Source organism: Trachinotus anak, unplaced genomic scaffold (genome assembly GCF_046630095.1).
Source record: "Trachinotus anak isolate AG129_WGS33_773 ecotype Australia unplaced genomic scaffold, CSIRO_AGI_Tana_v1 ptg000008l, whole genome shotgun sequence".
NCBI lineage: Eukaryota > Metazoa > Chordata > Actinopteri > Carangiformes > Carangidae > Trachinotus > Trachinotus anak.
Window position 1 is genome coordinate 21297957 of NW_027273859.1, and position 17044 is coordinate 21315000.

At 40.1% G+C, this 17044-nt stretch overlaps 1 protein-coding gene across 3 annotated transcripts in view; it reads right to left on the minus strand.

The window, feature by feature from the left end:
• Positions 1-3475: 3475 nt before the first annotated feature.
• LOC139624368 (transducin-like enhancer protein 4) overlaps positions 3476-17044 on the minus strand; it is a 41281-nt gene continuing 27712 nt past the window's right edge. For all 3 annotated transcript variants that reach the window (XM_071483441.1, XM_071483440.1, XM_071483439.1), the window contains exons 10-20: positions 16525-16578; positions 16272-16424; positions 15687-15819; positions 15105-15292; positions 14503-14579; positions 14100-14349; positions 13676-13923; positions 11952-12099; positions 10718-10868; positions 8882-8958; positions 3476-8411 (exon numbers count right to left, since the gene is read on the minus strand). In XM_071483441.1, coding sequence (XP_071339542.1) covers positions 8304-8411; positions 8882-8958; positions 10718-10868; positions 11952-12099; positions 13676-13923; positions 14100-14349; positions 14503-14579; positions 15105-15292; positions 15687-15819; positions 16272-16424; positions 16525-16578 — 1587 coding nt within the window. In that variant the 3' untranslated portion in view covers positions 3476-8303. The remainder of the gene's footprint in view (positions 8412-8881; positions 8959-10717; positions 10869-11951; positions 12100-13675; positions 13924-14099; positions 14350-14502; positions 14580-15104; positions 15293-15686; positions 15820-16271; positions 16425-16524; positions 16579-17044) is intronic.

Here is a 17044-nt window from a genome sequence, read left to right on the forward strand (position 1 = left end):
ACTTACACATTTTGTTCAGTGGGATAATCTTCACAGATAAACACCACTTTAATGATTTTTGAAGCCTAAATACAATCACCAGAAGTAAAAAGCTAATGTTAGGCTACAAACATCTTAGGTGGTAGTGTTAGGCTACACCACCTTTGCATGACATAAACATAACCACAACTACGCCTCCAACTTGTAGTTTGATTTAATGCACTTACCCCTTCTATACAAAGCCTTTCAACTTACAGGGTTAGTAATAGTTTGCAGAAGTGCGTGTATAAACACAACGAGGCTGTCAAAGCAGACTGGAGTAGATCAGTTTTCATGCTCGGTGTCATGACCTTTAACATCCCTGACACCCTCTGTAGTCTCATTTATTTACTGACATATTATGTCATAGAATAAAACATTTTGTGCTTGTGTTAACTACAGACCTCATTTCAGCCCTCTAACAAAAAAGAGTCAAAAAACGTATGTACTTTGGGTCGAGGGAACCAGAAGTGCAAACATGCTAATTAATGTCTGTGTTTTAGGATTCATTCCTGCAGCACCCTATGTGAGCTCTGGCTGTCTAGCAGTGGTCTAAACTGAAGTATTGCAACAACTGATGGATTGTCATCAAATTTTTTACAGATATTCTTGATTCCCAAAGGAGGAAGAGCACTGCCTTTAGTGATCCCCTGACTTTTCCTGCAGTGCCACCGTGAGGTTGACTCGTGGTCTTGAATGACATGTTTCATCACCTATTGAATGGACTGACATGAAATTTTGTTCATACGTTCTTTTCATTCTGAACAGTACTTTGGTTTTTGACCTGAAAAACTAATAACATTCCCATCAGCCTCATCCCTACTGTGTGTTTAGTTTGTAAATTTTTGGCATGCTAACTTGCTAAGCTAAGATGGTGATTGTAATAACCTGCATGATTACATGTAAGCATCTCAGCATGCTGATGTTAGCATTTGGCTCAAAGAACCACAATGCTTAAGCACATCACAGACTCTTCAGTGCCTTTGTAGTGCTGTGCTCCAAAGGAGGACTTCAAATACTTAGTTTTAAACTGCAGTAAACATGCACTCTGTTGCATTTATAATTCTCTCCCACAGTGTGCTGTCACAGCTCTATCCCAGTGAATTAATTAAGAGCGAGTCTGACGGTGCTCTGAAGTTAGTAGAGTATTGTATTGGCTCTGTAAAGTGGCACTTGGCAAACATTATGCCAGCAGACTGTGAGGTCGTTAATACGGTCACAAAGGTTTTTGGAAGGACGATAAATATGACAGTGGTGGCCACAAACATCCAAATGTGTGAGTAAGAAAATTTGTGCTATCTTTTCAGCTTCAGGAGCCGAATATATCAGCAACGCGATGCAACACATGCAAGCTAACGCCATCTTGCTATTGTGTGGCCTGTTTGTTTAATCCAGCTTCTATGTCTGTCAGGAAAGTGGGCAATTTGCAAGCTGCAAGTGCTCTTAATATAAAATGTTGAAGTAGGGTGGCTCATTCCCACATTGCATCCCCACCTTTCCCACTTTTGGCTGTTTGAAGTGCTGGTTGGAGAGCTGTAACAGGAGTATCATTCACTGTAATGGTGGAGCGTCCTCCTCCACAGCCCTCACTTAGATCACTTAATCCACTTCAACAGTCCAGCGCTGTGCTCGGCGTGAACACAGCAAGTTCACAATGGGAGGTTAGACAGAGACCAGCGCTGACCTGTCAGCTTGCACTAAAATGTCACACTAAACCACTTGAAACCCTTGTTTCACACAGCTCATTTAATATGTATGTGGAGTATGCCGGCCAGTATGAGTCAAAATCTAAAGCTTTTTTGGCAAAAAAAAAAAGTTTGTCACACCATACTTGAACACAGATGATTCACTGTGATAATTATTGTGATATTAGGGTTGTCCATATTATCCACCACTGGTACTGCTTACTGTACCACAGTAATACTTATTGTCTAATTGCAGTTTAATGCAAAGGTTTAGGTGTTTACCAGAGCTGTAGTGGTTTGTAGTGAATGTTGACAAAATAATAACACATGAAAACGCCAGTGAACCCAATTGGAACCATAGAAGATACAATATGAATACTTCACGCACTAGTGGGCCGACAAATCATCTGCAACAGAGTGCCATTTTGATGAAATTATGTGATTATAATAATGATAATAATTTTCACTGTGATAAGCCCATGATAGGAACTTTTATGCTGTCGTAAACCGGACCACTTTGCCCCCAGACCCCATGGTATATTTCATTGCTAACTCAGTTTGATTGCATGTTGAAAGATTACATGCATGACAAAAACTGAAGAAAATGGATAGCAGGTTAGCAACGGGAAGAATTAAAAAGAAAGAGAGTCAAGATGGTGAATTGACAAGTGATCTCTCCCTCATCAAACAGAAAAAACAAAAATTGAGCTTCACCTGCTTTCAGTTCAATCCTGAATGTTCAATTGTTATCATTAACATAAAAAGTGCTCTGAGAAGGCATTATTTGGCCTCCGGATTGTTATGGCGTTGAATGTGGTGGTCTGCTAACATTTTTTGATATTTTCAAGTGGACCATGAGTTGGAAAAGGTTTGGAACTGCTGGATTAGGCAATATGAAGGAAGGAAAGAATGAATCAGTGTGCAGGTTAAAACTTCAAAAGTAGTTTAGAGCCATCATAGTCCAGAGCTGAAAAACAAAGAAATCAAGGGATAAAGTAGGAGCTATTATTCTGGTTGTTCTGTCACAAAACAGGGCTGTAGTGTCAGTTTCTTTTAAGGGCAGAACATCTTGAACAGATACAAAGCGCTATAAAGAACCAGAGCTCAATAGAACAACCCTTGCAGAATTAATATAATGCCTGACTTTTCCCAATGTACTTGTATAGCAATATTAGATTGTCAAGCAAACTGTCAGACTATTGATGCCCTGGGCATGCATAGACAAGAGGCAGGTTAACAATGAATCCATTAACAGATTCCCATACACAAATGTCAAGTGTTCTGTTATGAACATTTTATATATATATATATTTTTTTTTGTAAGAGGTAGTGAATCTGCTTTCATTGACTGTAGGTTAACCTGTGCCCATCACAGCCACACTCCATTTTTCATTCCTGCTTTATATGATCAAATGTCATGGTTACTCTTCAAAAGATACAGAGAAGCCTTCTTTGTTGCACGTCGTAACACCACTGAGGAGAAACAAGGTCGGTTTCTTCAGTATAGAGCAGTCAAAAGATACTTTCAAAATAACATCTTTCAGTTGCCTGTCCCACAGTAATGCAGATGCAAGTGTGTTTAACATCTGGTTGAATCCTTGTTAAAACCTTTTTGTAACATCCATCTAAGAACTGTCTAAGAACTTTCTCTAATGGCTTTGTGATGCAACTACAGTTTTCACTGTAATCAACTGCATTGGGCCATTTTTTTTTGGGGGGGGGGGTCTTACAGATTATTAGTGAGAACAGTGAATGAGGCTCAGACAAAATACTCCACACAATAATTTAATAAAATCAACCACAGACTAGAAAAAAGAGAGCAAAGGCATTTTGTATTGAAGAAAAAAAAAAAGCTCAACTAGCAACAGGAAGTTTCACTGTAAGCTCGAATTATTACAGTAAATTTATAATACCTTCATGAGTCCAGTCAAGCTAAATGCTCAACACATTTTCATCACTGTACATAACATTGTTTCTGTAACAGGTCGTGTTAGCCAGCTAACTTGTAGCAATCACATGAGATGACTAACATTCAGGTTTGACTCTTGACATGAGCGCGAGTGAAACCGAAATGCATTTTCTATGTTTCCATTATTAATGGGGATGAAAGTTGCAGAGTATTAGATACAGTACAAGAAGGTGCCAACAGATTTTATGAGTCATCCAAGAGCAGAAAGCACAGCGGAGCAGTCCTTGACAGCAAAGTGAGGGAGTTGTCTTTTTAATTTGAAAGCATAGCTGACTGCGGCAAACACAGAGATGTTTCAGATTTAGAAAGAAAGCACAACATAAGGCAAACACTGTGAAAAACAAACAGCTATCATGTACCGTGTCTTTGTGTGGCTGTCAGAGAATCACAAAAATATTAGTTTTAACAGTGTGATATCCTCCATATGGTCTCTCCTGTATCAAATTCATAAGACTTTTTTTTTTTGACCAAACTGCAAAATTTCCCTTTGTATTCACACCAGTGCAGTAATTCTCAGTAGTTCAGTCTTCAACTGTGTCCCATGTTGCACATATTTGCATGTCATGTCCCATGAAACTGAGTAAATGTACAAAAACATCTCTAGCCTGCAATCCCAAAGCTCAGTACAGATCTGTCTGTGTCACTGCTGTAAAAAACAATATCGTAGAAGAAAGAAATTTACTAAAAAACTACCAAAAAAAGTTCATTTCCAGTGCAAACGCAGTATCAAGCCTTTTAAAAACTGATCCGATGTACATTCATTTTCTGCAAAGAGCTTTCATTTGTGCTCAGAACCTTAGAGAGTTCATATTTGCATGAGAGCGTCCCAGGTTGACACAAACAGAACTTTTATCAGATCTTAATATCTATATTTAAGCACAATGACACAGATCAGTAGGTCTAGTACTGAGCATGAGGAGAGATAAACCATTAAAGATATTTTTGGTCATGGTTGTCATCACTATTATCTTTTCTAAGACTATCAGAGGGTGTGGTTGTTAAAGAAAAGAGAAAGGAGGAAACTGAGTCAGTGAAATAGTTTATAGGCTATAGCACATCTACTTGAAATGGCAAATGGTGAAATCATCAATGTTACAGGACAGCTGAGTAACATGACAACAACATGTTCTAGTATGCGTAAGATGAGCAATAATAGTTTCAGTTTTATTCCTATAGACACTAGAGACACTGGACACCTCCCCCTGTTTCGTGCTAGATTCTTTTCTTCCTTAATTTTCCATCTGAAATAATCTGTTGGTGCTCAGCAGGTGTAGAACCCGAAGTTAAAGCTAAAATATTCAGGTAGTGACATTAAAATATCAGTAGTACACATGATGTCAATCTCTCTCTGTCTGTACATTTCTAAATCACTCTGTTATTCACCAGAAAAAAAGAAACACTCAGGGGTTATAGTCGAGTTATGGTTGGTAGCTAAACAGGAGGTTGGCTTTAGGCACATATTTTAAAATGATTATGTTAAAGCTGAGCCTCCAGATAGTTACATTTATTTAGAAAATTGAAAATGGTTGTTTAAAGAGGCTATTTGTAAGTTTTCTCTGCTAGCCAAGTTTGTTGCTGGAGGCCACGGATGTATTATAAGAACTAATAAGGTCTTATAATACATCCATGCTGGAGGCGGGTGGTGGTGATTGTCGCTTGACAAGAGATGCAGCCATGTTTGTGTTTGCAAGACCAGAGGTTGTAATGAGCAGCGCTTCGTCTTCAGGGCTTACAGCAGGCTACAGTGAGTCGCTAGCTGATAATGATGAGACATGTCGGGGCGAGCTGGTTAGCGCGCTAACTTCAGTGGAAGAAAAGACGTGATGGAGAGAAAAGTTAACATTAGCATAGCATCGCTCTTGGCGCGTAAAGGAATGAAGTTTCATGCTAAACTTGCAATGTTAGTTCTAGACTGGTAAGTGAACAGCTGTTGTTGCTAACGCTGGCTATGCAGCAATAGCAAAACTTACAAACAGTTCCTTCAGGTTGATACTGAGGATGGTTGACGTTGGGTTTGGGTGGTACAGAGCAGAATCTAGGAGAGACTTAAATCTTTATCTCATAGTTACAACTGACGTTTTTGTATATGTCTACCTGTATATGAGTCATATGGGCGTAGTGTTGTAGCTAAGCGACAGAACTGCAGCAGCAACAGGAACAAAATCTTAAAGCAGAAAAAAAAAGTGAAGCGAAAATGACAACGCTTTAAAAACTAAAGCACCATGCTTCAAACAATCAGACTGAAGCAGCAGTAGCCATGAATGATGTATCTCACGTGCATGGGATCAGCAAAGCAACAAAGACAAGTTTGGTTCTTACTTTTTCAAAAAAGGACAACTGATACAAATCGAACTGGATAATCTGGGGTACCATTTATGTTACTTTGCGAAACTAACTTTTTTTTTTTTTTTTTTTTTTTAAATAAAACCAATCCTAAAATGTTGCAAGATGTACACTCAAAAACAGTAATTGTTAAAAACCACTCCAACAGAGTCCATCACGTGCCTTTGTGTAGTTGAACACAGGACGAAATGGAGTCAGAAGCGTAGCAGTATAAAGGCACTGTGTTATTTCTACAAGCCAACAGAGAAATCCAAGAGAAATCACAACCATATCGCTGACCACTTATTTTTCAAATAAATGCCCAAAAGTCTTAACAGAAAATCCGGGCAGGAAAGGCAGGGCCAGTTGACCTCCTAACACCATACAGCTTTACTGAGATCTGTCAGGCAGAATCCAGTGAGCATCCAGAGGAGTCTGAACGTAAGGGGCAGAACCAAGTGCAAAGGTCAGTCTGAAGTGAGGGCACTGAGAGCAATCTTGTTAGTTTGTTTCTTCAGCGCCCCACAGGGTCAAAACACACACATCGCAGACAACACACACATGTGTACACAGATAAAGTGAGCTCACACACTCGCTCTGAAGTTGAATTACAAGAAGAAGACAAAAATAAGAGGCAACAGACACAAACTGCATTTCAAAGAACGGTTTAAAATACACTTTTAAGCTTTCTTGTCAAGATTTAGATGGGAAGATTAATACCATGCTCATGTTTGTCCATTAGATATGAAGCTACAACCGACAGCTGGTTATCCTACTTTAGCATAAAGACTGGAATCAGGTGGAAACTGCTAGCCTGGCACTGTTTGAAGGTTAAAAAAAAAAAAAAAAAAAAAAAAAGAAATTCAGCTTATCAGCACTTTCTACAGTGGACCTTAACAAAGTGTTTAGTGTCCAACTAAGTTACTCCTAGAGTCACAACTGCAACCTCATGGGGGACAACAAACAGCAGCATATTCTGCTTTTTAAGCAGAGCAAATCTAGCTGTCTCCCTTGCTTTCACTCTTTATGCTAAGCTAAGCTAACTAGCTTCAAATTTAATGGACAGACATGAGAGTGGTGTTGGTCATCTAAACTAAGTATCTGCCAGAAAGTGAATAAGGATTTTTCCCTTTCTGGACAATGTGGGCTCTTTTTGTCATTGACCTAAATGTTGTGAGTCTACCGTCTTATCAAGGTGATGTGAGATATTACCTTTTCTAAAGATACTTTCCACATAAAGTATCGCTCAGCATGCGTTTATTAAGAAATTATTTAACAGTTTTTCACCTGTGGAGGGCTGATGTTTAGATAGTTATGCTACAAAAAAGCAAAAAAAATGTCTTAACAATTAAAAAAAAGGCATATATGGTATGAGGTAATAACTCTGAGCATGAAGGCAAGGCATAATGAACAAAAAAAGATGAATATATCGCCTTCAGACCTCAAAATTACTAAAAGCATTTCATCAAAATACAGAAAATGACCATTTTCACACAAATATCCACAGTAAGTTGTTTTTGAATGAAGCCTCTTATAATATTTGCTTTTAACACGTTCGCATGTGCATCATGGCTGCTCCTGCGTATCCTCTGTCCTTCGTGGGCATGTGCCATCCTCACAAATGAACTCTACATGTCTGTAAGATGCAATTAAGCTCAGAAACAAACGGGGGCACTCATGATGTTCAGATGTGAACATATTGAGCAGCAGACAGTGGTGTAAAGTTTTGAGAAGAGACTTGTACCATGATCTTAAAACATTAACATTAATCCCCTCATTTTTAGTCATGGTTACACTGTGCAAAATCAAAACTTCTCTAGGAAGATACTCTGGAGTCAGACAGGAAACATCTGTCACCTAGTTTAAATACTTTTGACGCCTCCAGGTATACACAAAGCAGATAGGCAAAGCATTTATGTGAACAACGATGCCAGTCCTCGCGTTGGAAAGAAACAAATATGTTAGATGCTTACAGAAAGGGGTCACATAACGGGATGTTATCTGGTCAGTGCTGTAACAACAGCATCCTTTCCAGATTTAGTGCACATGGACATTCATTCATCTTCACAACAACAACAAAGAGCCACTCTTTAAAAACAGCATCTCTGTGCTTGGTTCTGCTTGTTGGTTTTGATCCACGACCAGCCGGGAGGTCAAAAGGTCAATTTCCAAAGAAAGACTTAAAGTGTTTGGTTTGTTCCATCCAAATCCATTTTATACACATCAGAAACTGTACATAGGTGACGGAGATATCGCAGCGTGTCTGGATGGAAGGACGGCCTTGTTGTTTATTGGCCGCAGCCCTCCCCCTAGTAGATGACCTCGTAGACTGTCGCTTTCTTATCTCCAGAGCCCGTTACAATGTACTTATCATCTATGGAGATGTCGCAGCTCAGCACTGAGGATGACTCCTTTGACTGCAGGGGGGAGAAAAGATGTGTGAAAATGTAAAAAGTGTGCTTGACACTGAGAAAAAAGCTGTCCAGCTCAGACTGCAGCTTTGTCTTGTCTTTTTGAGACCCTGATGAGGGCTCCTGGTTCAAGCATTTGTGTTCTTGATGCACAGTATTGTCCCAGAGTGAGAGCTGAATGTGTGGCTACACTTGAATGACTCTAAGTTTTCTGATTTTGCAGTATTCAGCAGCTCCACTTGTGTGTACACCCTCACTTCCTCTCCTATTTATAATTAAACACTAAAACCCTGAACTTTTTTATTAACCATGTTCCAACAAAAGCTTACAGTCAGAGAGCAGAAAGGTGTTTGATGTCTTGCTAAAAGATTTTTTTTTCTATAAAACCTGTAATCACCAGGCTACTAGACTGAAGTGTATCTGACCTCTCCGCTGTCTGTAATACATGTTCTTGTTGTATGTTCTTCCACACGTACCTGGAATATGCTGGCTCCATATGGGGTTCTCCATGCGTTGAGCAGATTGTCTTTTCCTGTGCTCACAAACCACTTCCCTGCAGAGGATGACAGACCACATTAGGACAATAAAAAACATTTGCCCAAGATTTAAAACATTTTACCCAAATGTGTTTTTCTTTAATAAAAGCGTCTGCCAAAACATGAGCAATGCCAATAGACACTGATGCTTATGAATACTGACATATTAAGGCATAAATCATTGGTCCGAGGGTTTGGCTGCTAATTAAAATGACAGCAAATTAACTGGTGCAACAACAAAGCTAGATTTCTCTCTCAACTCTGTAGTTCCCTCTTAAATGGGCAAATATGTTTTAAATACTGTAAATACTGTAAATATTTATATATTATATAAATACACACACACACACACTATAGTACCCTAGTTATGCAAAATAGATAATTTAATAGATAATTTAAATCAGGTGCAGTGCTAACTCCAATCTATTGAAGAGCCCAATCATAATCAGTTATAACGATTCATTGTTAAAGGTCCCATACTTTACAGTTTTCCTGTGTGTTATTTGAAGTTTGGAGTTCAAGTAACAGGTTGGTGAGCCGACTGCCTGACTGTTTACTGAGTGATCGAATAAAAATATAGCAGATTTTAGGTAAACACTACCAAATCCTTCAAGGCTGGATGGTGGGTCCATGTGGGCTGGGCTTGGGGCATGTCTGAGGGCGAATGCTTTGTTGTCAAAATTTTATGGAAGTCCTGACGGCTCCTTTTAAGGCACAATTTCTGAAAACAGGCTGTGTGCATTTCTTCATAGACTGAGCCATTCACAATATTAATGTAGAACCTAGACCTGCTTTATAATCAAAAAAGACATGGAAATCTCACTTTATACAACATTGGACCTTTAAAGAACGCTTCTATTTAGGACACATCAATTGTTTAGGTTGACATTTGAGAAACTATGTAGATAAGTTAACTGACAGTCACACACTGAGATATTCAGCGAAGAGTGAAAGTTGTAACTAAAAAGAAAATGTTGCTGTGTTTTAAAAAAAACAAAACAAGACTGTGTTAAAATGAGAGAAAGGAGGGGGTTCTGGGCCGAACCAAGAGATGCAGGGTGGAGTGTCTCAAATCTATCTTTACACTGTGGATGAAAAAAATGACCACACAGTGTGATCAAATCCTCCAACAGCTCTGCAACTGAACACCAGCTTCTCCTTTTAATCACTAGAGGGCGAATTGATCCAGACTGAGCCAGATAAATATGACTCCAGAACATCGTGATCAGACACTCACAGTGTAGCCAATATAGTATTCCAATTATAACTTAACTTTTTCTTTTAGATTTTTATAATAAAAAAAATCAACTACTTTGATCTTTCATTAGTTACTTGCTCATGGAGATTATTCATGCTGGTGCTCCACACTAACACTAAAACACTAACACAGCCAGAAACTATGACACTACACTCGGTTTGGATTTTCTCTGCTGTGCGGTACCTTCCTCTGAAAATCACCTTCATTTACACTGGAAATTTCAAAATCATATTTGTGTTTATTTTACCAGTCTCCTCCAAAAACCTGCCACATTTACTCACATGCCCATTTCCCTTGCGTTCCACGTCGCACTAGAAACCTGCTACAAATTTCTAATTTTCTGTAGTGCATTACATCAGTCCGTTCAGTTCAGTCAGTGTTAATGCAAGTTGCCGACAGTTCTCATCAAGTCATGCATAATTTGATCAACAAGTCAATTTCCCCAAGACTTGGTACATGCCTTCATTTCCTTCCTGTCAGAAAGCAGCAGTTATCTTAATAGACTTGTTAATTCTTACCACAGTGAGCAAATCTGAGCGAGAGCACACAGCTTTCATGCAGGTGGAGCTGGTACTTGTCAGGTTTGGTGACATGCAGGACCTCCACATTACTGTTCTCCATCCCTACTGCCAGCCACTCGCCCGTTGGACAGTATCCCAGTGAGAAGATCTGCAAACCAAACCCAAACAGTTATGGCAGCTATATCTCTTATAGTTTATATAACATATAATCTCTTATATCAGTCTACTTTGGGAGTGACTGAGTGTGTGAAGATTGCGCTCGTCTGCGGGGGTGGGCGCTTGTTGGCAAATGTCCACTGTATACTTCTCTGCACCATCATAAACATTTCAGTCCCGGACATACTAATCTGTCAAAACAGATGGCTGTTTCAGTTTCTAAAATGGTACTGAATATGCAACAATCCCTCCAGCAGGACTGTTGAAATGAGACGAGGTGGGTGAGTGATTGAGTCAGTTCTCATTCGTTCAACTTATCTCGACAAAATTTCTTTCAGATGATTAAGACTGAAAAACATACATGATGGCTTGTTAATACGGTGAATACGCGTCTTTGTTCTTTGCTAAAACCCATAGTGGGAAGCTGCTTTTGGAGGTTAGAGAAGATACTATTGGAAAGCACAAGCATTTTATCGGCTAGGTCTCTCCCGGTCTGCCCTGCCCTCCCTGAGCTCTCTTTAATGCACACTCATGTCCTCCTGTGCACACTGAGATTGTGAAATGGGTCTTTTCAGGAAAATTGCAGAAATGGTCTATTATTGCTGATCTTCACCTCACCTGTAAAAAAAAAAACAAAAAAAACTGCATGTGTTATTAGTGTTAGAGGTATCTTTAAGGACAGGACAGAAAACCAGAGCTTAGTCTGGCCCTGAGAGTAGCTTAAATGTTCTGAACTGAGTTTTTAAAATTACTGCAATAAATCACAGCCTGAGGGTGTAATCGCACAAACTGCAAATTACTGTGACTTGTCCTGTGATGCACGATTTCCAACACAAAATAATGATAAAAACGAAATAAAAACTGTACAAAACCAAACCATTTTATCACATAACTTACACCTGAAAACTGCTGGTGGGACTGAACAAATCCCACACTACTGCTACACAAACTATGATCCATACAGACATTAAGCACACACATGGTGACATGTTACTTACATTATAACTGTACATTTTATTGCACTAATAGAAGTTTGTGTGTGTGTGTGTGTGTGTGTTAGAAGTATCCTGAGTACCTGCGAGGTGAAGTCATGCTGTTGCAGCTGCCGTCCCTCTCTCAGGTCCCAGGACCGGACGGTGTTATCCAGGCCTCCAGTCCACAGCTTGGTCCCATCATTAGAGATGTCTATACAGCTGGCCCCATCAGTGTGGCCCTGGAACTGTCTGCAGAAAAGAAACACATGCCCACGCTCAACAGGAGTGTTCATCAAATTAAAGATTGAATATCTGCATGTTGTCTTGGAGAGAAGAGATGCTCCTAAAATATCACAAGGACAGAAAATGTCTTTACAGTTCCACTATGTGGGCCTCTGGTTGTAAGACTTGTCGAAGGCACAAGAACGTACACGGAACAACCCCCCGACTACAAACCACAGACTGATGAGCAGCGAGCGAGTGGTGCCACACCATCTGCCAGCGACAGGAGAACTTGTCAGTGAAACTGTGAGATGATTAAGTGACTGACTGGATTTGAAACTAACACACTCTCTGGCACACATCACACTTGGGTAACAAACAGTAGTGTAATGTTTTTAACAGGTGGCCCACGCCATTAATTACAAGTAATTATATCATCATAGAAATATCATATGAATACATCATAGACTGTAACGTAACTGTAAAAGAAGGTCACATGGGTAAAGTTTGCAGAATTACCTGTTCACCTCAAAGATTAAGATCGAGATTCAAGAGTTACTATAGTTACAGTTGCAAATCCAAACAGGTACCAAGTCAGCTGAAAGATAACTTTTTGTAAAACTGAAAAATGTGTTTTATCCATTTCATTTTCATTTCTTTTTCTTTTTTCTTTTTTTCTTGGCAAAACAGCAATGAAAAACACTTTCCGTGTGACTCAGTTAAAACTGTTTTTTGCAGCTGTTTCTTGCACAATGAGGACAAAGTGCAACAAAATTGCATGAAGACAAAAACAACACGAAAAACATTAGACAAAAGTATCGTTCATAAGGGCGAAACAACAAACCTGTTTGGTTTGAGTTTTGATTTCTGTCAGTTAAACTTTTTACCGGTGTATAGCTGAGACTCAAGGCTTTTTGTTACACAGTGTTTCACTTCAGTTCTGTAAAGGTCAAACTTGACTAATTGTTTGCTGATTTCTGAAAAAAAGATTTTGCCGTTTCAAGTTTGCAGAGAGGAAAATGTTGCTTACTTTTCTTTGTTTCACAGAAATAAATCAGCTCTTATTTGGAGATTACCGAATTCTGACCTGTTTCTCCTAAATCCCTCTAAGAAATCCAACCTGTCCAGTTTGAGAATAACAGTAGAAATGAAAAGCAGGAGATCTTTTGCTTACAGGCCTTCATTTGATCACGTTCACAATTTCAGGTGTTATGTAGGCTCATTTATGAGCCAATCAAGTTTTCTTTAGGATCTTACTGTCATCTTAAGAGCTGATTATTTCAGACAAGTAAAGATCAGAGCAGTGAGAGGAAAAAAAGAGTTGGATTTAAATTAGACTTGGGCTGAGACACATGGAAGGCTATTTCTTCAGAGTTGAGATTAAGAAATAAGAAGAAATGGTGAAATCTTATATTGATGTTAAATTGAGCTCAGTTGTGTCTAGGAGAAACAGGCTGGACAAAGAAGAGATGAATTTTGAATTTTCCTTTCCTCTGGGTAAGTTACACAGATATCACAGTGTGTAAATACATGTGTTGCAGTGCGTGTATTGTGATACCGTCTATGATCCCAGCCCTCACACACCACACTCCCGGCTCCATACCTGACCAGAGTCTGGTTGTGAAGATCCCAGACAGCTATGTTTCCGTCGGAGCAGCAGGAAAAGCAGACCTTTGAGTCAGGGCTGATGGCCAGAGCGTAACACGCAGGCGCTGACGAAGTTAGTTCTGCTTTTATCCGCGGAGTCGGCGTGGCCAGATCCCAGATTGACAAAGTACTCGCCTCGCCCCCGACAATTAGAGTCCGTCCGTCAGGAAGCAGTCGACAGGAACGGATGTAGTTGTCTCTGTTCTGATGTGGCAGACACACACGAGCACTTTTTACTGTCACTAAAAATGACAAACGCATGAACTGGTTGCTGGAAGCATCAACTACAGGTAAAACAAAGAAACAACGTGCTGTACTTCAACCATATGTGATGTAACACAGTAGTGTCATGTACATAAGGGTCCTTGTAGCTCACTCACAAGGCAGTCCAGCTGGGATACAGGGGTCTTGTTGCCCGGGTGACTGATGTCCCACACCTTGACGCAGCCCTTGCCGCCGGTGTAGACATGACGGGTCGGGTTACTGATCGTGACAGCACACACCACCTCCCCGTGGCTGAGGGTATTGATCTGTCGTGCGTGGCGCGGGATGCCAGGGCCGATCAGTGCATCCGGAGGAAAAGGCACAGGCTGCATTTGTCCATCAGCGCTCACATGAAAGGAGTAGGCTCTGGTGGAGAGAAGAGGAACAACAGAATGGCGAGTGAAGGGGAGGGTGAGATGAAGGGGAAAGGTAAAAGCAAACAGGAGGGAATAAATGTTCACCCTGTTTGAGCTTCATTAGTGTAACTGTGACATTTGAGAATGAGGAGGGGAAACGTACGGTTTTCCACCAGGGATGCCCGACAGGTTGGGAGGAAGGCCAGGGACACGTATGTGGTGATGAGGATCAAATCCCACCTACAGAGCACGAGAGGGTGACAGAGTTTAAAAGCAATTCAGCAATAAACAACTGCAACGGGAATAATGTAAAAGAAGGGATCAGCAAGGTGTGCGTCTGTCTCTCAGAGCTCAATCTAAGTTTAAGTCGGAATTAACCTTTTTTAAAATAAGACATGATGTTACACTAATGTTTGCAGCTTCTAAACTACAAAACCAACAGTGGCAGCAGTGATTTGGTGATAAAAAAGAAGTTTTAAACGTCTACATTAAAGCCTGACTAAGCTTAGTTGAAAAGCAGAAGTGTGTTTAGGCATCTTACGTTACACACAGTAAACTTGACTGTTTTTTCAGCAGCATTTAAATAATTATTTCAACATAAATAACTGAATCATAGAGATGTGATTTCTTTCTTCTGATCAAAAATGAAGTATCATCGGTTCAAAGATCACGTGTAAAAATGCCCTGCATAAGTTGTTACTGGCAGTTTTTTTTTACCAAGTCAGTTTAAATATACAGAATGCATGTTTGTGTGTGTTCCAGTACCACTTGTGTGCGTCCGTAAGCTGCCACTGCAGCAGCAGCCACCGCGCTCATCTGCGGGGAGATGTTGTGCAGGCCGGTGTAGGCTGCACCCGCTCCACTCAGCTCTCCGTTCATACCCGGGTGAGGAACCATACCAAACGGCCCGGCGTACGAGCACGGCACTGCCAGTGGCGTTCGAAGACCAGGAGCTAGACGAGACAAAACACTGTCTGATACAAGTCGTGACATTTGCGTCTGAGGTGAGATTGCCTACTTTATCTCTATGTGGTGTTGTGTTTAAGAGGACTAATCCAGGGCCTCCACTCCCACCGTTCTTCTCTGTACCCTCATGAAAGTGGAACAAGTCGCAGGCCTATTTCTAAGCCAAACTTAATCTATTACGTTATCTATATAAGGGTATATTCTCCTGTGTATATTCTCAATTACAATCTATGAACACCACAAGGCACTATTTGCAAAGTTACATGGTCATAAGAAAGCCATTAACTCAGTGATCCCATTAATTCAGGCCATATTCATACAAGCAGCAATGTTTTTACTGTAGAAAGTTACATAAAGCTGTGAGCGTGTTGGAGCGCTCACCCAGCGTCTCGACACCTGCCGGTTTACCCGGTGCAGACCTCAGGCCCGGGGTGGAGGTGCTGCTGGGCGTTGGGGCATCAGAGCGGGATGTGGGGGTGCTGGACTTGGACACAGGTGTTGTGGACTTCTCATTCTATGACACAAAAAAAGCAAAATAATCTTAATCACAGAAGTTTAAAACACTGGTCGTAGCACTGACTTCAGACGCAGCAGATCTCTCTTTGCAGAAGGGTTTTAGTTTTTTTTAATTTCACAGCAAAGCAAAAACACTTAGTAATACAGGCACCGTTCGTGCTTGGACTGAGGTCATGACTCATAAAATTTATATATATATTTATTTTTTTAATTACTATTTCGGGCACCTTATTTTCACCTGTTATTTAGATTTTACTTATAATTTATCATCTTCTGACCACCAAGAGTTTTCCATCTTAAACACTCACTTTAACTTCATTCTGTTCTATACCTTATTCCCAGTGATGACTTTAAATTTTTTACATTTTTCTGAAAGCCTAAAAATAGAAAAGTACCCTGAGAATTGATGAAAAAGAAGATCAAAAGGCTATAATTACCCAAATGACTCACCAAATTAATCTCTTTGGACTTGGATGAAGGTGTACTGCTGGAGGAGGCGATGGAGGAAGGGCTCAGGGGAGCATCCTTCTTCGACAGGCGACTTTTGTCCAATCCGTTCTCCCGAGGAGAGTGGGCAGGACTTCCTCGAGGAGACACTGGATCCTGTGGTGGGTGAGCACACAGAGATGAGAGAGTAAGATGTGTTTTCTTTTCTCGGAAGCGGGTAACACAGAAGCTGTCATGCTGTTCAACTGTTTTGTACCTCATTGGAGACATCCACTACCAAGTTGTCATCGCTCTTCTCTCCATCACTTTCCTGACATGGACACACAGAGGAAGCATACGTGACTTTTGCTTCATTTTACTGTGGCGAAAACATTTTGGAAGGATTTTGTTTGCTGAACGGACGACTACATTACACTGCTCTAAATCAAAATGATATCCCAGTATGTACAGAAACCTGCATATTGTTTGTTTTGGATAAAATGGAAAGTGTTCAAAATTTATACGTCCACTTGCTGAGGTTTGACAGGAAAAAAAGTCATCAGCCTACATTAATTAACTATAAAACCATAGACAATCAGTGCATCACCCGACACTACAACCCCTTTAATTTGATATTGAAAGAAATTATGCATATGGCAATAAAATAGGGTTATCATAAAATCAAGAATTTAATTAAGGTTATGAAAGAGTGAGATAAACTATTTTTAATCCTTCCTTTGTCAATTATCATGTGGTGTTTTAACATTTTGTTACCATTATTAGATAAAAACGGTCAG